The sequence below is a fragment of the Erpetoichthys calabaricus genome, chromosome 4 (assembly GCF_900747795.2).
Source record: "Erpetoichthys calabaricus chromosome 4, fErpCal1.3, whole genome shotgun sequence".
NCBI classification, from domain to species: domain Eukaryota; kingdom Metazoa; phylum Chordata; class Cladistia; order Polypteriformes; family Polypteridae; genus Erpetoichthys; species Erpetoichthys calabaricus.
The window spans coordinates 171,514,004-171,536,412 of record NC_041397.2 but is presented as its reverse complement, the minus strand read 5'-3'; the positions used below and the strand labels follow the sequence as shown (position 1 = coordinate 171,536,412).

The following is a 22,409-nucleotide window of genomic DNA, read 5'->3' as shown; positions in this document are numbered from 1 at the left end:
CACGTACGCAAAACACAAACAAGTTTGATCATTCTGTCCTATTTTCTGTACTTACACACATACATTTTGTTCAGTTACATCATTTTATGTTTTTACACTCCTCCCTTTTTGAACAAAATGATGTGGGCAGTAGAATTAAATTGAAATGGTTGATGAAGGGGGGGGGAGGAGGAGGGGATGGGGAGGAGAAAATGGAAGAAGCTATACGAGACATGTGCTCCTCATGTAGCATATATGCCCTTTCCATAGAGGCGGCAAAGTACTTAGATAGAGATCACCACCCATCCTTGGGTAGCATGAGAGGGTGCGGGTAACAGTCAACAGAAAAAGTATTTTTAAGATAGCCATTTCTTGCAATGCGATGCGTGGATCCAGGCAGGCAGTCCTTCAACTTTCACGGCATGTGGTGTGGATAGAAGAATTTGGAATGGTCTTCTCCACCTAGGCTGATGCCAGAGTTTCCTCCGAGTATCTCGAACCAGGATCCAGGTGCCCAAGGGAATTGGTAAATCCTTAGAAGGTGGGCTGGTCCTCCAGGCTTGATTAACCTGCTGGTGGACTTCCTTCAACGAGGTTCGGAGACCTGCAAGACTAGAGAGAAGAGCATTGTCCACAGTATGCAAATTCACATTTCCTACAACCATGCCAATGGGCATGGGACGTCCGGTCAGAATCTCAAACGGCGATAGTCCCAGTTGTCGGTGTGTCCGTCCCCTTAGTCCCATTAAAGCTAAGGGTAGTGCATCCGGCCATGATAAATTAGTTTGTTCACAAATTTTTGCGAGTTTAGCTTTTAAAGTGCCATTGCATCGTTCTACGATGCCTCCGCTTTGGGGATGGTATTTACAATAATGGTGCACATTAATTTGGAGCCAGGTGGTTAATTCATTTATAACGGAGTTCACAAAATGAGTGCCATTATCTGTTTGTAACTTTTGAGGGATACCCCATCTTGGAATAATCTCTTTAATTAGTGCTTTAGCTACTGTTTTGGCATCGTTGTGTTTTGAAGGGAAAGCCTCTACCCATTGGGAGAACACATCGACAATCACAAGACAATATCGGTACCCTTTAGACGGGGTTAGTTCAATGAAATCCATTTGAAGGTGTTCAAACGGACCCATTGGATTAGGGGTAACGGCGGGACTTACCTGGGTACCTTTTCCCACATTAAACTTTTGACATATTGCACAGCGTCTGCAAAATTGCTCTGCATATGTAGAGAAACCTACAGCTTCCCAATGTTTTTCAACATCTCGAATCATGGCATCTCTACCTGCGTGATCGAGGCCATGGGCGATTTTTGCCATTCCTGGGAAAGAGGCTTTTGGGAGAAAAGGTTTGTTAGTGTGTTTATGAGTCCAGACTCCATCAGAGAGGGACCCTTCTTTGGACCATTTTCTCCTTTCGATATCCGTGGCTGCACTCTGTAAAGAAATAATTTGATTATCAGGGTCCTGGTCATCTCTCTGTTGGAATAAAGAAATTGGTGTGTTATTATAGGCAGCCTCTTTAGCAAAGTGGTCAGCTAATTCATTTCCTTTGCTAACAGGATCCTGTTTTCCTGTGTGAGCTTCACATTTAACAATCGCTAGCTTCGATGGTTTGGTTATAGCTTCTAAAAGGGATTCGATCAATTTCTGATGTTGGATGGGTTTGCCAGTACTGGTCTTAAATCCCCTTAGTTTCCATAGTGCTCTATGATCATGGCAGACTCCAAAAGCATACCTGGAATCCGTATAAATTGTTACGATCTTCCCTTCAGACAGCTGACATGCTCGAGTGAGTGCTACGAGTTCAGCTGCTTGTGCACTCAAGCTTGATGAAATTCGATTTGCTTCCAGCAGGCGGTCCCCTTGAACCACTGCGTAACTGGTTGAGGGTGCTCCATTTTTCAATCGCAAGGAACATCCATCCACAAAAATCATTTCTCCAGTTTCTAAAGGTGTTTCCTTTAGATCTGCTCAAGGTTTTACAACCTTTGCTATTTCATCATGGCAATTATGTGGTTCTCCTTCGTTGTTAATTGGGAGAAGAGTGGCTGGATTTAAAGTGGAGCATCTTTCAATTGTAACATTTGACAAAGTACAGAGTACATTCTGATAGTGTATTGCCCTAGCAGTAGTGAGATGTGAAGTTTTGGCTTGTACTAGGATAGAATGTACAGCGTGAGGCACTTTAACTGTTAGGGGGCTCATGAGAACTACATCCGTGCTTGCTAATACAGCTTCTGTTGTTGCAGCCACAGCACAGCACGAAGACACAGAGGAAGTGCTGCGGCCACTGGATCCAGTTTTTTAGAAAAATAAGCCACCGGTCTGTTTATCTCCGTGTTGTTGTGTCAGTACTGCATTCATAAATCCCTGCTTTTCGTCCACGAACAAAGTGAATGGACGAGAATGATCAGGCAAACCAAGCGTGGGCGCAGATAGAAGAGCAGTTTTTAGGTCACAGAGAGCCTTCTCAGCCTGTTCATTCCATTGGACCTGGCCAGAAAGGGGGATGCCAGGAGTATTAGCCAATTGTTGCAACGGCTGTGCTCTTTCAGTAAAATTTAGAACCCACTGTCTGCAGTAGCCCAGAATACCTAAAACAGACATAACCTGTTGTTTTGTGACCGGTCTAGGAAGATTTTGGATGGCTGTAATGCGATCGCTAGAGAGAGCTCTTGTTCCATACGTAATGTCATGACCTAGATATTTTACAGTTGTTTTGATTAGCTGCAGCTTAACTTTAGAAACTTTATGGCCATTGTCCCCCAAAAACAGCAACAATTTCTGGGTATCTTTTGTACAATCTTCTTCCGTAGCGCTACATATCATTATGTCATCTACATACTGTATCAATGTACTACCTCTGTCCGGCCAAAAGCCTTCTAAATTTTGGGCAAGAGCTTGTCCATATACACAAGGGGCTTCAGTGTATCCCTGAGGCATGACGGTCCATGTCCAACGGCGGTTTTGGAAAGTAAAAGCAAACCAAAATTGAGAATCAGGGTGTACAGGAATAGAAAAGAAAGCATTAGCTAGGTCAATAACGGAGAAGTACCGAGCGGAAGGAGGGATAGTAGAGAGGATAGTGGAAGGATTAGGGACGATAGGGGCCCTAGGGAAGATGGCAGAATTTACTTGTCGCAAGTCTTGTACGAAACGCCATGAACCGTCAGCCTTTTTTACAGGTAGAATGGGGGAATTGACTGGAGAGTATTCAATTGGAATAATGGCACCGCGTTTGACGAGATCGGAATGTATGGCAGAGATGCCAGCCTCTGCTTCGGGAGACAGAGGATATTGGGCACGGTGCGGGCGGAAGGAGGATTTCGGGTGGATCACCAGAGGCTCACAATGGGCTATCCTTCCATAATCATTCTTTCCCTGGGACCATAGTGAATCAGGGAGCATAGAGAGCCAAGAAGGGAAAGTGGTTTGCAATGAACAAGCAAAAGAGGAAGGACGGCACAAAGCGCGATGTACTAAACAATCAGTTTGAAACACCACACGGTCAGGAGTATCAAAAATACCTGGAGTAACTTGTAACCAGTCTGTTCTTTTAAGGCATTGTTCTACCCATGGTCCTATTTTCCCCCATTTAACAGTGCGTGATTTAGCTAAGGAAATATGAGGCACTGAGCCGCCAAGATAATATATATGCTGTGAGCATGTAAGATGAACAGAAGCAGCTGCCTTTGTGGATGAAATAAAAACACAGGAGATGTGAAGGGTTTCGGGGCGAGTACCAGAAGTAAGGAAAGATTCTAGCCAGGGGGTGTCTACTTCTATAGGGAAGTATTGGGCAGTACAGTGTAAAATGTCAGGGGCCTGTAAATTGGGAAAGAGACAGGGGGAAAAAGAGTGTAGGGCTTTGAGGAGAATGGTGTGTGGGGAAACATTTAAAGTCCAAGCTGCAAAAGAGGGTTTGGGGTAAGGGGCAATTTGACACAACAACTTGGGGGTAGAACAGAAAAAACCTTTGTCAGTCATAGAAATAGAAAGAGAAAGTTTTGTCATGAGATCTCTTCCTAAAAGGTTAACTGGACAGAGCTGATTTAAAAGAAAACGATGCAGTAAGGTATGTCCGCCAGGACGTGACTGGACTTGAAGAGGTTTTGATACTTGGAGAAGGTGAGGTTGTCCAGAAGCAGTAAGCACAGTAACAGTCTCGTTCGAGGCAGGGACCTTTGCCAGCGAGAGGGTAGATCGATTGGCACCAGTATCGATTAAGAAAATAGTCTCAGTGCCATCAACGAACAATGTCAGTAAAGGATCAGTCTCTGAATTATGGGTGAGCAAAGGTAGTTGAAAAGAGTGGCTGGAGGTCCCTGCGTTTTCCTATGGCCAGTATTGTTGGTCAGGGGTGTCAGAAAAAACAGGTGGAATAGGGGGAGGCGGGGGCTGTTGCTCTCTGTGAGGGCACTCCCGACGAAAATGTCCAGTTTCACCACAGGCGTAGCAAGAGTAGGAATTAACATTGGGATTAAAGGGAGAGGGAATAAAAGGATTCTTATTGTGGTCAACAGGAGGAGCTCCAAAACCACCTCGTCCTCGTCCCCTTCCTCTAAGGCCATATCCTCGGCCTTGGTCAGGAGTATTTCTGGTATAATAGTTCATCTGTGCTGCCAATAATTTGGCATGAGAGTCCGATTCCTTCTGCTTAGTTTGTTTTTCGGCATGTTCAGCATGTCGTTTGACTTCATCAAACGCGGCACTTTCCCACTCAATACAGGAAGTGCGGACCTTGTTTTGTATATCAAGGCGCAAACCGGAAACAAAAGGTGGAACTGCAGCTCGGGTGCGGTCATCAACATTTTCCAAGCCCGAGTGATTAGCCATAAGGTCTTGAATCCTATGTGCCCATTCATCAACCGTCTCGTCTCTCTTTTGTTTTGCAGCAGAAATAAGGGACCAGTCCGTTCCTTTTTTATATTTTTCTGCAATATTTTGTCTCAACGTCTCCCATTGTGGGTTAAATTCGCCTTCTCCACCAATCCCCTGTCCTCGAGTTAAAGCTGGGTTCCATACCCATGGAACGTCATTGCGGACACCCTTGCAAACAGTGGCCCATGTGGTTCCAAGCTTTCGACGGTACCTGGGTCCATTCAGCAGCGTTAGGCTTATACATGCTATCTAACTGATCAAGTTGTTCAACAAATTTTAGTCCTCCTACTTCCTTTGGATCTGGAAGTGCATTCACGACATCCTTTAGTTCTTGGATGTCCCAGTTCCGATTTATCATAACTGTTGTGGGATTTTGGGGTCCGGCTGGATGGGCAGGGTTATAATGGGGATTGGGAACTTCTATTAAAGGGCAAGTAAGTAAAGGTGAAGGATTTGGAGAGAAAAAAGTTGGAGCTGGTTTGTGAGTGGAGGTTTGACTTCGAGTGCATTTGGAGATGGGGGTTTGTCTAGTACGGGGTGGGTCATAGTGATCTGTGCCTGGGGGATCATCGGGGGAAACTTCTGCCAGTTGTAATGTAGGGGGGGCAGTCGGAATGGGGGATAGAGGAGGGGATAATGGAGGTGCCTGAGGTTGGTACTGAGGAGAGGAAAAAATAATAGGATAAAGGGGGTCTTTATTTGGATTATTCTTCCTTTTCCTCCCGTCTGCCTGTGGTTCAGTGCCTGTCTGAACTTTCTGTAATGTAATTAGTAATTCCTCTTTCTCCTTTTTAGCCTTTCTCTCATTTGCCCGCAACAATTCATTCTGTTTCTGTACTGCTTCTAAATTTCTGTCTTTTATTACTAATTCCCATCTATCGAACATATCCATTCGATACGGTCCACTATTATAACAACCCTGCTTATTCCTACACAGGATCTTCCTAGTTTCCTGTATTTCACTTACATCTCCTGTCCCCTCTATCGGCCAACGCCCACCACTCTGTCTATTCCATTTCCTACATGCCTTCTTGAAATCTAAACCTGTCTTCTTTTCTATAAATTTCCTAGGAGACTCATTTTTACGGGGCGTCTGTTGATCCTCCGAAAATAATTCTTCCAGCATTAATGATTTTGATCCCCCTGTGCGGCGATTAACGGGCTTACTGTTATAAGTTCCCATTATGTCCCCTTGCTCTTCCTGGGTCCTGTGTTTCATTTTCCAACTATATACTGATTCGTCTAATCCCTTGTACGTATGAATCAGCGAGGTATTAAGTGTGCCACTCACTATTCCCTTACTGTTCCCTTCTTTAGTCCCAAGGGGAGACACCCAACTATCGGTCCTGTCCCAGTTCCCAGGAGAACACGGTATTCCTATTAGTATGTAGATTTATTTATTCTGTCCTAACAGCAAACCTGCAATCTGTGCTCTTTTTCTGTTTATGTTTCCATATATATATATACCACCCCGTTACTCGTCCCGTTAGCCTGTCCGCTCACATCCCCGGATTCCAGCTCAGGTGACTTCGTGTCCGATTCGGTTCAGCAGAATACTACATCAATACGTCCAGCCGAGTCTAGGATATGGGTGAGGCCAGTATCCTTTCGTCAGACCTTTCGTATGCGTCAAACTGCTTGGGTCAAGTCTCCATCACCTTAAGCAACCCGTTGAGATATGAATATGACTAGACGGTCAACAGGAAACTCGCCCTCCCGTAATTTAGAAAATAAAAAAATGTTCGGAAATTCCCCGGTGCTTACCCCAGCCTGGAAGTGTGCAAGCTCTGTCTGGAAATCCGTTCAGTCACCGTGGATGTAGCAAAGAGGAGACCAGGGGCTCCTCACGCAAGAACTCTTTCAGGACAGGGCAGTCCTAACTTTTGCCGGAGCTGCATGCTCTGCTGCCGGAGCTCAAGTTGACGGCAGTCCGCTGGTAAGACGGATCACTGAAATGGTCTCACTGGAGGAGTCGACCGGCCGTCTCTTGCCCCACGTCCGGGCGCCAAAAAACTGTGGACACTTTTTGTGACTGAAGACAGAGAAGAAAATTAAAATTAGTAAAAACCTTTTATTTATACATACCAGACAAGGGTAAAATGACAGAGAAATACAGTCCTAGGACACCGCACTTCATCTGCCTCGAGCGCAGATATCCTTGCTCTTTTATACCTTTCTAGTCTCCTGATCGTTGACCATGTAAGCAATAAAAATAGCGTCCTGACTCATTTTGTATTATTCCAATTGGTAAAGTCTTTACCCTAAAGGTATATTTTCTTGTCACACACATCATTGAAAGAAAACTTCCAGAAAGTATATATGCTTTTTGTCACATACGCAAAACACAAACAAGTTTGATCATTCTGTCCTATTTTCTGTACTTACACACATACATTTTGTTCAATTACATCATTTTATGTTTTTACAGCAGTTTATTTTATGATTTAGCTGTTTAGGGTCAATTTTGGGTTTGTTTTAGTTTATTGTACAGTTTAACTTTTCAACAAGAGGCAGTATTCTAGTTTACCTTTCTATTAAGTTTCATTCATCTATTAACAGGCATCCACATACACATGAACAATTTGTCTAACCTTGTTAAAAGCAAGCATTATGAGATAAAGGATAAAAGTTACTATCTATTTCATGAAAACAATGAATTTCTGATGTTCTCAGTAAGTTATATTGGTTGCAAAACACACAAGTGGTAGGCGGCAAATAAGATGTTGCACAAAATGGTGACATTGATCAGCAAACCACCTAATGAGTGGTAAAAACCTAGATCAGGGAGCTCATGCAGTTCAAGGATTTACAGGAATATCTGGTTCTGTAAAGGTGAGAAACATTTGGTAGGGTTAATAGGAGGATTAAGCACTCTGGGATGGTATTTAAAATCATTGCACAATAAGGTGCATTTTTTAGTGTCAAGTCAGGGGTTGAGAGAAGATATGTTCTTGATTTGTGACAGATTAGATTATGCCGTTATAGTAACTGAAGGGATTATTTTGTTTAATTTGTTGAGGTTGGCAAATTACCACTCAGGTTTCCAATCTGAGCAGCTAGAACGGCATTTTAATCTTATCTGTTTACTTTGTTCAATTTTATATTTTGCCTGTTTTCCACCTTTTTAGGATATAATAGCTGTTATGACAGTTTCACTCCTTATAGCCTCAACAGAACATAAAGGTATATATAATTTACAGCTACAATTTAACTGTTAACACTAGTTAAATAACTTCTATCAAATGACTTTAGGCAGTTGAAGATTTATGTGTGGTGGGCAAAAGTGCAGATAATCTGCTAGGGACTGATTAAATGTGAATTATATGTAGAACCCACATGCAAAATAAGTGATGTCTTGAAGTTGATACCTCAGTGAAAAATGTAAATGAAATAAAAAGCATTTGCTTCGAAACTGCTTGAAGTTTCTAAATTTTTAAAATTGTTCTCAATTTTTAACTATCAAAAGAAACAGCATTTTCTCTGTGTATTAAGTTATTTTGCCCTTAAGCCAGTCTGAGGGTTTTGGAGGCTAGAGTCCATCTTTTGCATACATTGAGAATCCCACTGACAAGGGCAGTTTTAGATGTCCTGTTAACCTAACATGCATGTATTTGAGATGAGAGAGAAAAAACAGGGTACCCAGAGAAACCCCACACAGATACTAGGATATTGTACAGACTTAATGAGAGACATGGTGTGATTTTTCAAACCCAGGATGTTTGATCCATGAGGTAGTAGTGCTAACCATTGTCCTACTGGACCTGCCATTTCTTCTGCTTTTTTGTATAAGGTGAATATTTTAAGTGCTGAGGTGTTTGCAGGTATTATCCAGTAATATCTCAGAACCTGCAAACGATATGTATTGCTATCACTAAGAATATATTCTTAAAGGGAGGTACTGAAAAGGCACAGCAAATGATATGCTGTGTGTGCTACAAAGTATAGTATACCAAAAGGTGATGACTGTTATTTCTGTCATGATTAGTAACATACAGCTCAGGAGGCATTGGATGGGTCACTGGTTTCTCCTTCCTAATACCTTACCTAACCTTTACTTCATTTGCACTTTATCTTATCTTTTATAAAGGAGAAATATATGTTCAAATATTGAACTACATATTAAGAATGGGCATTTAACTGTGTAAAATGTGAGATATGAACTGCAATTTGTCTTGTATCAGCAACCACCAAGAATTTCCAAGGTGTACGACTTAACATCAACCACTTGCTTTTAAGTTGAATAGAAATGTACTTTTTATTATTTCTTTAAGATTTTTTTTTCTAATGCAACTTTACAATCCTCCTTTGTCTTATACTTTCTTGATCATTGTCTTTACTAACATACTAATTTAGCTATTTTGTTTTTTGAAATTCTTTCAATAAGGGAATATGCTTAAAAAACATTCAAAAAATGTGACTAGTTTTTATTCCTAACCACACACATTATATTTTATTTTATAAGCATTGTACCAGTAAATGCTCTTAATGCTTTTGTACTTTTAATTGACTTATATATGCATACACATAGTGCCAAATAAAAGTTTTTACCCTTTTGGAAATTTTCACATTTTATTATTTTACAACATTGAATCACAGTGAATTTAATGTGGATTTTCTGACATCGGTCAGAAGAAGATTACTATTTTTATTGCTGTTTTTGCAAACTGTTTTACATGTATTTTACACTACCTGGTCAAAAAAAAATCACATACTGTAATATTTCATTGGATTGCCTTCATCTTGGCCATGGCATCATTTTGATAAGCTCATGCAATGTCACAACATTTATTTCTGTCCAGAGTTGCATTCATATTTCACCAAGATCTTTTATTGATAAATGGAGAGTTGGACTGCTGCATAAAGTGTTCTCCAGCACATCCCAAAGAATTTCAGTGGGGTTAAGGTCTGTACTTGGTGGTGGCCATTCCATTTGTGAAAATTATGTCTTGTGCTCTCTGAACCACTCTGTCACAATTTGATTTAACTATCAAAAGAAACAGCATTTTCTCTGTGTATTAAGTTATTTTGCCCTTAAGCCAGTCTGAGGGTTTTGGAGGCTAGAGTCCATGTTTTGCATACATTGAGAATCCCACTGACAAGGGCAGTTTTAGATGTCCAATTTGAGCCCGATAAATCCTGGCATTGTCAGCAGGGAAGAAAAAATCCATTAATGGAAAAACCTAGTCATTCAGTATATTCAGGTAGTCAATTGACCCAATTTTTTGGGCACATAACGTTGCTGAACCTAGACCTGACTAACTGAAGCAACCCCAGATCCTAACACTGTCTCCACAGGCTTGTATGGTAGGCACTAGGCATGATGGGTACATCACTTCATCTGCCTATCTTCTTAATCTGATGTGCCCATCACTCTGGAACAGGATAAATTTGGACTCATCAGACCACATGACCTTTTTCCATTCCTCCAGTGTCCAATCTTTATGCTCCCTATCAAACTGAAACAGTGTAACATCTTTTTCATGACCATAAGATATGTCTTTCAGCATAGTTGTTTAAGAAATGAGAAGCTACCCACTGCATCACTTAGGTTTAAATAACTTGTTGACAGCTGATGCATATTAATCACTACAGTGCTTATCCAATGGAAGGCACTTACCTATTTGCTTAGTTAAATCCAGATTGTGATTTATTTGCCAGACAGTGTAGTTATTGCATACAAAATAATTGATTGCATAAGAATTCACCCTCTTCAAATCAGTATTTAGTATGTGCATCTTTGGGAACAATTATTATTATTATTGACTTAGAAAGCAAGTTATAATACATATAAGAATGGAAGTGGAAGCATCAAAAGCAAAAAAGAAATAGGTAAAGCGAGCAAGAGGGAGAACTACTACTACATAATTTTACCTGCAACTAAACTAAGACAAAACAGTATCCTAAGCTCTTTTGTCAGTGCAACAACAGCTATTCTATAGGGGAGAAACTAAGCAGTTCCAAAAAATTTAATGAAAAGTTGTGTTTTTTAAAAGTTACCTAAACACAAGAAAATTAGCTACAGTTCAAATAGATAAAGGGAGATCATTCAACAGTTTTGGAGTAAGAGTGGAGAAACATTGTCTAGTTTTAGTGTGTCTGACAAGAGGAGGGTCAGTCAGGGACATGAGGAGAGGACAAGGATTGGAGATATTGAGGGACAGAACTGTCCAGAGAATGGTAGGTCAGAAAAGAGTTTTGACCAGGATCCTTGCAGCAGTAGGCAGATACTGGAGATACAAAAGTAGTGGAGTAGTAGGAGTGAAATGATGAACAGAGAATACCAGAAATCTGGAGGAGCCAGAGAAGTCTGATTGCCGGTGAATTAAGTCCTGCCAAGAGAGAACCAGAGTCTGAACAAAACGTTACATGGCATATTTTATGAGGAAGTGCCAAATCCTCTGATTTTTTTGAAGAAAAGCTGCTCAAGCTCTGTCAGTTTGCCCAGGGCCGTCTTAACGCATGGACATGCTGGGCAGTTGCCCAGGGGCCACACAAACATAGGGGGCACATGGTAATCTATGTATGTTGTGTCTTGCTGAGTGGTTGTGTAGGTAGGGGCCCCAGTGCACTACTTTGCCCGGGGGCCTATAATGCTGTTAAGACGGCCCTGAGGTTGCCTAGGGACTGTGAGCAAGCTACTTTTTTCAAATTCAGCCACACATTTTCAGTTTGACTGAGGTTTAGATTCTGACTTGGCCACTCCAGTATTAGTATTGTTGTTTTGAAGCCATTCCTGTGTAGCTTTAGCTTTATGCTTAGGGTTGTTTTTGCTGGAAAAAACATTTCTTTTCCAAAGGCGCAGGTTTCTTCCAGACTACATCAGGTTTTCCTCCAAGGATTCCCTGGTTTTTTTTTTTTTGTTTTTTTTTTGCTGCTTTCATGTTACTTTCCAAACTCACAAGCCTTCTAGTGCCTGCTGCAGAGATGCAACCTGACAGCAGGATGCTACTACCACCATGCAGCTTCACAATGGGATACTTTGGTCTCTTCAGACCACAGAACCTTCTTCCAGCTGACTGTTCAGTCTGCCATGTTCCTCCTGGCAAATAGTACCTTTTTAACAGTGGCCTTCAGTTTGCCACCCTGCCATAATTGGTGCTGATATTGTTTTAATTAATTTTTTCCCTACATCAAGTAGTACTTATTAATCCAGGATGATAAAGTTAAATGGGATTTTGGAAATTTTTGCTAATTTGTTAAAAATAAGAAGTCTGAAATATCACATTGACACAGATGTATCTTGTTATATCGATCAACATTGACCATTTCCACACCTTGTTTGGAGTCAACCTCTGGTCTATTCAGTTGATTGGACATGATTAGGAAAGACACATCTGTGTACCTAGGGTCCCACAGTTGGCAATGTGTGTCAGAGCAAAAACCAAGCTATGAAGTCAAAGGAGTTGTCTGTTTGGATTAAAGATAGGATTGTTTTGAAGCACAGATCTTGGGAAGACTACAAAAAAAATCCCACAGCATGAAAGGTTCCCTAGTATATGGGTGACTTCATAATTATTACATTTTGAAATAACCATAACCCTTCCTAGGACTGTCCATTCGGCCAGACTGAGCTATCTTGGGAGAAAGGCTGTAGAGAACCTGTTTCTGGCAGGAACTTTCAGAAGGACAGCTATCACTGCAACACTCCAGTGATCTGGGAAAAAACAAACAAGGAAGCCTGCATGGAGTTTGCAAAAATGTGCCTAAATGGCTCTCATGCTGTGAGAAACAAGATTCTCTGGTCTGATGAAACAAAGACTAGTGTCTTGTCTGGAGGAAATCACACACTGCTCATCACCTTTGTGAAAACATTCCAACTATGAACAATGGTGGTGGCAGTACATGTTTTGAGGTGGTTTTTCAGTAACGGGGACCGGGAGATTAGACGGGGTTGAGGGAAAGCTGAATAGAGCAAAGTACAGTGAAATCTTTAATGAAAACCTGCTGCAGAGCACTCTGGACCACAGACTGGGCCAGCGGTTCACCTTTGAACAGTATGATAATCCTAAGCACAAAGTAATGACCACAGAGAAGTAGCTTAGGGGCTACTCTGGGAATGTCCTTGAGTTGCCTGGATTTGAAACAAATGGAGCATTTCTGTTTAGACCTGAAAATAGCTGTCCACCGACTGTCCCCATCAAACTGGACAGAGATTAACATCTGCAATGAAGAATGGCAGAAATTTCCCAAATTCAGGTGGACAAAGCTTGTAGAGTCATACCCAAGAATACACCAGGCTGTAATCACTTCCAAAGGTGCTTCAGCTGAGAACTGAGTAAATTATCTAAGTACTTGTGTCAATGTGAAAAAAGTGTAGGGGTCTGAGTATGTTTTGTATATACTAAGTGTATACACTGTACATTGCCTTAGAGTGTGGGTATATACAGTGCCCTCCATAATGTTTTGGGATAAAGACACATTTTTTTCTGGTTTTACTCCTCTGTTCTACAGTTTAAAATTACAAATCAAACAATTTGGATGTGATTAAAATTTACATTGCAAACCTTAATTGAAGGGTATTTGCATATATTTCAGTCACAGCATTTAGAAATTACTTTTTCTACATGGTCCCACATTTCTGGGCACCATAATGTTTAAGACAATTAGCGTCACAGGTGTTTTTTTGCTTATTCAGGTGTATTTCAGTGCTTCATTAGTGCAGGCATAACATGCCTAGGCTTGCTTCTACCTACAGATTACCTTTGGGGTCTGTAGTTGCCATTGTTCAACATGGGGGTAAGATCTGTCCCAAGTCTAAGAAACCATTATTAGACTGAAAAACCAGAATAAAACTATTGGTAAAACTTAAGGATTGCCTAAATCAACTACCTAGAATATCATTAAGAAGAAAGAACGCATTAGTGAACTCGGTAATCGCAAAGGGACTGGTAAGCCAAGGAAGACTGCCACTGCTGATGACAAGAATCCTTACTATAATAAAGAAAATGCCCCAAATGCCTGTTTTACAGATCAGAAACAGTCTTCACGAAGCACATGTGTATGTATCAGAGGCTACTATTCGCTGAAGACTTTACGAACAGAAATACAGATGCTACACTGCAAGATGCAAAACACCAGTTTGCCATAAAAACAGGATGGCAAAATTATAATTTTTGAAAAATTACTTGAAAGAGCCTGCAGAATTCTGGATAAAAGTCTTGTGGACAGATGAGACAAAGATTAACCTGCATCAGAGTAATAGCAAGAGCAAAATATGGAGACAAAAAGGAAGTGGCCCAGAGGCAAAGTATACAACGTCATCTGTTAAATATGGTGATGGGGATGTTATGGCTTAGGCATGTATGGCAGCCACAGGTACTGGCACACCTACCTTCATTGATGATGTAACTGCTGACAGGAGTCACACATTGAATTCTGAGGTGTATAGAAACATCTCATCTACTCACGTTCCAGCCTTCCATGTGCTGAAGAGATAAGGGTACAAGCCCCTGAAACAAGTAAGATCTTAAGGTGGCTGCATTAGAGGCTTGGCAGAGCATCACTAGAGAAAATATTCAGTACCTGCTGATGCCTGTGAATCGCAGACTTCAAACAATCATTGCGAGGGATATTCGACAAAGTACTAAATATGACTGATTTAATATACAAAACGTAGCTTATGTCCTAAACACTATGGTGCTCTGAAACCAAGTGTTGTGATTTCTACATGGCGTGACTGAAATGTATGCAAATAGTCTTACATTTAAGTCTATACAAACACATACTCCCATACATACATACATACTGTACATACGTGCAGGGCCTAGCAAAAATGGGTTTACAGTTATGAGTATATGAAACACAGAGTTTATTCTTGTATTATTATTTATTTGTTATTGTATTATTGGCACCTCTGATAAAGATAAGTAAAAATGGTTATTAAAAATTACCTTAATCTCAACTAAAAAAATGAGAGAAATCCAGCCTTTAATTACATTTTTTTTGAGGAAAAAATAATTCCTTATGAAGAAATAATTATTTTTAACAAAACTACACATGCTATGATAATTGGCATCCTTATATTTAATAGTTTGTATAACCTCCCTTTCCTTGATTATCTTGATTTTTGTGTTCCTTTAACCATTTTTGTGTTAATTTGGATATATTTTTGGATCATTGTCCCCCAGTTTTTGAAGCAGCCAGATATTAACTTAAAATCTGGTATTTCATGGAGTCCACAATGCCATGTACCCTAACAAGGTTCCCATGGCCTTTGGAGGAAAAACAGCCCCACAACACCACAAAATGCCTACAAAACTTGACAGTGAGAAGTTCTTTTTGGTATAGCCATACTTCTTTTTACATCAAACCCACCTTGAGTGTTTGTTGCCAAAAAGCTCAATTTTCATTTATTCTGACCACAGAACATGGTTCCAATTAAACTTCCAGTAGGGTTTAGCAAACAACCTGAATTTATGATTAAGTGACAGAACCGGTATTTTTCTGGTCTGTCTTTCAAATCTTTTATTTGACGGTAGTTTTGGATAGTTGGTGATCCCAAGATGCTCACTGTGTATGGCGGCAAAATAAACTTGGGTCCTCTTCCAGGCAAGTTGGTAACAGTTCCAGTTGATTTGAATTCATAGGCATTTTCAAGCATATAGCAAATATAATTTCTTCATAGCCATTCCTTGACTTATTAAGGTTAACACACGTTTCACTCAATTGATTTGTGTGTTCTCTTTTTTTTCCCTATATTGATTAATGAATAAGGGAATTTGGCCTCTGTGCCACATCATATTTATACTCCAGTGAAGCAGGAATTATGGATTAACGCTTGAAAGTTTCTTCTCACGCTGATAAACTTTTAAGTTATAAATGGAAAAATTGCTTCAGATACCTGTACATTTGTTTATAAGAATTTGTAGTGCTTATCTTGGCACATGTAGTTTTGTTAAAAATAATTATTTCTTAATAAGGTATTATGTTTTTCTCAGAATAAGTTTAATTGAAGTGTGGATTTCTCATTTTTTTCAGGGTGCCAATAATCGTGGAGGGTGTCTGTATTTACATGTACTCATAGATATACACTTTATACAGCATGGTGTGTATTTGTATTTACTAGGGGGCTTCGCCCCCTGCTTGCTTCGCTCGCCAACCCCCGTGTTTGGTTTTCCGGATACACACTTTTAAGATTTTTTTTTTCTTTGAATTGTTGCTATTTCATTAGTTACACTTTTATTTCAGAACTTCTGTAAAATCAATATTTGTAATCTTGCAAGTCCCAATATGCTGAATATTTTTAATGAGGTCAATTTCTCTGTTTGGAATTTCAGCACAGGCAAAACGATCTACATCATCAGCAGTTAATAATTTTTTTTTTTTACAAAGTAAAAAAGTAAGTAGAGTTCTGCATTGGACTCCTGTCTGTAAAGTCGTGCTATTTTCCTCTCACAGTTCCAAAAGTACATGGGGTTACCAAGGTGATACCCCAGCTTTTGTCTAGGTTTTTGTACAAGGGCTAGACAGAACATTTTTGACTCCTGGGGTAAATGTAGCTTTTTAAATAAGCAGACAGATAAATATATATACATGAACAAAGTAACCAATAAATGCATGTGCGGTAAACTCCATTTTTGAAATTTATTTGTCACATGCATAGTTATACAGGACAACACGCAGTGAAATGCATCCTGATCCGCTTATCAAAAACTGTGCAAAGTTAGAAGAATATCACTTAAATTAACAAAAAGTCATAGATTGAAAAATAACAGTATAGTAGAACATAATAAATAAGTATAATTATGTGAATAAAGTAGAATTAAGTGTTAAATTGCAATAGTGTAGTAATTATTGTGCAAAACCAAAGTTAGACTGGTGCATAGTTAAATGAGGCAGTTTGTTTGTTTGCGCTACTGCGATCTTTACTTTCTTTTTTTATATTTTCTAATTTTCCTACTTTCATATTCTTTAACTTTCTCCACGTGTATAGCGCCAACGTTTTTTTTTTTTTTTTTGAGCCTTTCTAATTTCACTGAATTCATAGTTTCTAACCTGCTCTGCATGTGTTTAGCGCCAACGTTTGTAAACGTCTTTATGAAGTTCTACTTTGTCATTTTACTCATTGTCTTTTAATTCTGAGCCGTACAGTACAATACATAGAACAGAATAAATCCTCAATACAGTATAAAAATAAAAATTCTAGAAGTACAGAGTAGAATTTCACATTAGATGATATCACATAATATGATTTGGATCTGTTTTAAGTCCTGGAGACCTCATTCATCAAGCTGCCTCCCCCATTTTGCCATTCCACATCTGAAATAGCGCTAATCCAATGAAAGGACCCCTCATTCCCACATCCCCATTCATCAGGGATGACTTTACCTTAGGCAGGCAATCTACAATTTAAAGAGATTGTTATTTTCTTGTGAATTGTTACATATGCATTATTTTCACTTTTACTTTAAAAACTTTTGTAAAAACAATACTTGTTTCTTTATTTCCTGCCCAGCGCGAGGTTACATCTCTTTCTTGCCAGACGTATAATACTGCTCGTGTTGTGAAGGGTTTTGCGGCTGAACGTACACTAAGGATATGCCTTTGGATCATTTGCTGTCTCTTTGCTGCTTGCTAGCTTCCTCTTCTGCCTGTCGCATGTCGTTGTTTTAAGGGTTGGTAGTACATGATGCTTGCCTGCTAAAAGCAATCCAGCAACTGCTAGCTTAGAGGTCTGTTGACTTGTTTTAAATGATGGCTCACTGCCTGGTCTCGCGTGACGTTGTTAAAGCAATACCTGTCTTTTATTTCTGGCCACGGGCGTGGTTGAATTCTTTCTTGCAGGATGTATAACGCTGCTCGTGTTCGGTTGGGGTAGCTGCTGTTGCAGCTTTCTCCACATGTGTATAGTGTCGATTTTTTTTTTTTTTTTTTTTTTGAGCCTTTGTAATTTCACTGGTTTCATAGTCTCTAACCTGCTTTGCATGTGTTTAGGGTCACTTTTCTCCACGCTTTTCTTTCTTCTTCGTTTAATCGTCGACGTTTCATATCAAATATTTTTTTGATATAGCTTGTAAGTAGGGTGTGTCTTGCAAGACTCTCGTTCTATGTTCCCATGAGACGCACTTTGGCAGGTCTCTTTCGTCTCGCGGGTCTTTAAATTATCTTCCGAGAAGAGCACGTATCGTAGACTATCAGGACAGGGGACAGGATTTCTTTTTATAATAGAGAGATATGTAAATAATCTCCATGGTAGTGGGACTCTGTTGAGGATATTCAGTTTTAATGTTTGTAGTGCTTTGACAATTGGAATGCATTTTGTTGTGAATGCAGTAATTAAAAGTATTCCATTTTTCATTGAAATAGATGTCGTACCACAAACATTAACACTACTTTTGAGAACCCTATTCTAAATGCCATGTAATTGAGGCAACTTAATGAGAAAATATTTAACTAGAAAATAAAATATTGGAAGTAAAAAAGAATGGGAAGGTACAACTAAACTCATTTGAGTCTGTTAAAAATTCTGGTTATCTTCCCTAATTAATTCAGCAAAATGAAAATGGGACTAAATTGTGTAAATGAATAACAGATTCCATTGACAGCTCTAAAGAGGATATCCTAGCCTCCCATGACCTAAGTTTGGCATCCCTGTGATCGTACCTTCAGCTTTTTCCCACTATACTATAGATTTGGTTCTATACATAATCTGTTATTTTGAAAAATGCAGTGCATTTTATTAGTACATACAACTAACACATTGGAATTGTCATATTGAAAATGATACCCTTGAGTAAGCATTTTACAAATGATGTTGTAGGTATTGTGGACTGTTGTTAAACTCTGTTTAATTGATTTCAGTTACTTAATGTTTCTACACTTGAATGTAAGTGCTAGACCATAGTCCATTATTATGCTGGACTGGACAGTTAATATAATGTATACATGGATTAAAATTTGGCAACTTTATTTTTTATTTTTAAAAAATAGTTGTCAATGAAGGATAATACATTTTTACTTTGTAATACATTTTACTTTATTTTTCCCCACCCCAGGTTACGTCCTAGGAGAGCATCTGATTCTTTCATTGCCAAGGAAACTGAAAATTTGAGAAAAAAATGTATTGTTCCTCTGAGGAGATCCAATGTTGATACTAAAGGTTGGCATTTAAAAAAATTAAATGTGTCTTATTTGTAAACAAAATTAATTCACTTTTGTATGGAATATACAAACTCATCAGAAGTATAACATCTTTGTTCAGGCTGACCATATGTTTGTTTCCTGGTCTAAAGTGGAAACACTTAAAGTTATTCTCCACCCAAAAATGACATTTTGTTTAAATATTATTTATTCCATGTGTTCTGTATTGATGGCAGAGAAAAATGTCTAATCCCATATTTTCATGCAAAAAGAGAGAAATTTTTATGACATATTAGAACAGCAATGGTGACCAATTCTGTCCAAGGAAAACACAATGTGAAAACCTCCATAGAAAAACTAAAAAAAAAAAACTAAAAAAAAAACACACAACTTCTGTTGCATAATCCACATGTCTGTTATCCACTCATGTTCAAAATGTGCAAAACATTGTGTGGTTTTGCCAAAATATTGTTAAGTTACTCCCTAAAAAGTCTGGATTGAATGTTAACAGGAAAAATGTAATTCCCACAGCACTATGCATTTGAATTGAAGACAGGACTCTTAACCAATGAATGAGGAGGAGAGGCAGTTCTTCTAATATCAGTAATTCTTTTGTAAGATGTGTCTTGAGAGAAAACAGTTGACTTCCTTAATTGTGGGGCCGGTTTAATGAAGAGAATTTTAACACTAGAATCCCTGAAGCCTACAAAAAAACTCGTAATCCCGGGCCACCATAAATTCCTTCGCACATCTCCATTACCGTCTTTTATTTTGCAAATGTGTCGATCAGCACAAGCAGCATGCAGACTGCTATCCCACCCCACCCACTGCTGCAGTTCAAGTCGGACAAAAAGTTTTCCCAGCTCAAGTGTGTTTATATGGGTGTGAGGTGCTTGGAGTTGTGTTGGGTAAATAATATATCATTATTTGGAACACATGTATTTCATGTGTGTTCTGTGTCTACAATCATGCTGACACTTCAGTACGCAAGCAATGGGTACCAGTGGTATATAGTCAGACTTCTTTTTTGGGGCACATCCATCGTCAGCATGGCACTGCCAGATTTAAACACTAGTGTGGAGAGTTGCTTGGGTACTGAAGTGTCTATAGCTGCAGGTGGAAGCTTTCGTCGCACTTATGTAACTGATCTTTTCCTAAATAAGGAGTGGCATTGCACATATACTTTTTGAGCATGCCTATGTCATTCAAACACAGGAAGCTCTGCAGTCTACTTGTGACTTTACACTGTAGGAAGACAAGTAAATAAATATATGTAAACATTTGATCTGGTGTTTGTATAAGTAACATATAAGTGTTTTTCATATAAAGACCATCAAGAAACATAATCGCAAACAGAACTTTGCATGATACCTTGGTGAGCTCTGTAAGCCCAGCTGTTTTGTTGAAGGACATGCGTGTGGCATATTCACTGGCAGGAGGACGCCCAACCTGTTGCTTCATCTTTCCATCTTTCACCTTTACACCTGGTGCAGCTGTGTTGTTCTTATACGTGAGTGGATGTTCCTCACGGGGAGGGCTTCTGTTCTCTTTCTTCGATGTAGAACCCTCATCTGAATTCACCTCTGTTAGAGCACATCTTTCTTTGAAAACAGCATTGTCAGATCGGCAGGAGCATGAACATGACTGAGAGAAAAAAAAAAGCTACCATAAATTTACACTGGCTGTTACAGATTCAAATCAAATGTATGTTTCTATTCTATTAGTCAGCAGTTCTTACCGCTGCACCACCCACACGTCGTGGGTCGTGTCAGCGTCGTACCCTAACCCGATTTCTTTTACTTCGATTATATTCTTGAATAAAAGCGCACTTGTTTTGTTATATTTGTACCTTTTGTGAAAGTGTTTGTTTGATATTTGGACTTCAGTCTTCACACATTATACACTTAATGTCAAAATTTTGGCATTAGTACTATAACATGAAGTTTCTGTTTTAGGTATGTGTTCAACATTTCTTACTTCACATTTCCTGTCTTACATTTACCCAGATCATTGTAGACACAGAACACACATGAAATGCATGTGTTCCAAATAACGATATATTATTTACTCTGTACAACTCCAGGCACCTCACACCCAGATAAACAGAGTTGAGCTGGGAGAACTTTTTGCCCAACTTGAGCTGCAGTGGTGGGGGGATGGAATAGCAGGCTGCCTACTGCTGCTGCTGATTGACACATTTGCAAAACAATAGTCGCTAATGGAGAGGTGCAAAGGAATTTAAGGTGGCCCAGGATTGCGAGTTTTTTCGTAGGCTTCAGGGATTCTAGTGTTAGGCATCTGTAGAATTTTGACGTACAGTTGACTTACACAATTGAGTGACCGGTTTAGTGATGAGGGTTTTAAGTATCTGTAGACTTCTGATGTCCACTTTAGATGTTTCCATTTCATTAAATGAAAATTTGTAATGCTTAATTTTTTCCAGGCTCAAGTAATAAGCAGAGTGAGAAGTTTTTGGAGAAGAGAAGAAAATGTGAAAACATCAGTAAAATTTCTTCTGAGTCTGAATCCAAAGATTCAAATTCTGAACCCTGTAAAAAATTAAAACTCGATCATAGCTTGGAAGCAGTACAACACGTAGGTGTATCTTAAACTTTAATTTTAAAGAAATAGTACATTATTCACATTGCTGAAGTTTAAGAAAATAATTTGGTTTGTTGTTTTTTTATTTTTGCTTATTATTATTTTGCTTATTTCTTTTCGTCATTGCATACTACAGCCTGATGCAGTACATAACCAGGATTTACACCTTGCATAAAAAGGTCTAATTCTTTTTCATCCTCTGCTTTCATGTTACTTTCAGTTAAATACTTTTATTTTAAACATTATTCCTGTTCATTAGCACAACTCATTTTACTATACTGAAGCAGGTATCACTTTTTACTCATAGGTACAAGCATGTCAGATTGCAGAAGACTATTTAAGGTAGTTTTTTTAAAGTGCATCCTCTCTATTCTTTATACTGGGTCCTTTCTATTTTGCTTATTTATCTTTGCCAGTATAGCATTCTTTTTTCAACTTTTATTAGTAATTTTCATATTTTGTATGGTTTGTGGAAACTTCTTTTTGTTTTCATGTAATCGTTTTGTTGACTTCTTGTAAAGCACTCTGAGCTGCATTATGTGTTTAAAAAGGAGCTATAGGAAGAAATGTTAAGAAAGCTTGATTGAGAAATGTATTTACAGTGAATCATCACATTAGCGGAGCTATATATTTAATGTTTAGAAAGAAATGATTCAATACATGCTGTGAGTTTTTGATCTCTTATATTTTATTTCAAAGTTCAGAGGTCAGGACACACAAGGAAACTTTAGTGCAGGTAACATGACTAACATAATAGAATTTACAAGTAATGCTTGACAGCATGAGGGGATTTCCTCCTGGTCTCGGGGTCCTCTGGCATTTGCTCTTCCATCCAAATAATGCCTATAAAAGAAA

The 22,409-nt window shown here is 39.1% G+C and overlaps 1 protein-coding gene across 2 annotated transcripts in view; it reads left to right on the top strand.

Annotated features, from left to right (window-relative positions):
* senp7 (SUMO specific peptidase 7) overlaps window positions 1-22,409 on the top strand; it is a 223,897-nt gene that overhangs the window by 33,396 nt on the left and 168,092 nt on the right. Inside the window, exons 4-5 of one of the 2 annotated variants that reach the window (XM_051926068.1) lie at window positions 18,869-18,972; window positions 21,397-21,548. In XM_051926068.1, the coding sequence (XP_051782028.1) occupies window positions 18,869-18,972; window positions 21,397-21,548 (256 nt within the window). Of the gene's footprint in view, window positions 1-18,868; window positions 18,973-21,396; window positions 21,549-21,861; window positions 21,897-22,409 lie in introns of those variants that run through there. The other variant, XM_051926069.1, reaches the window with a different exon arrangement.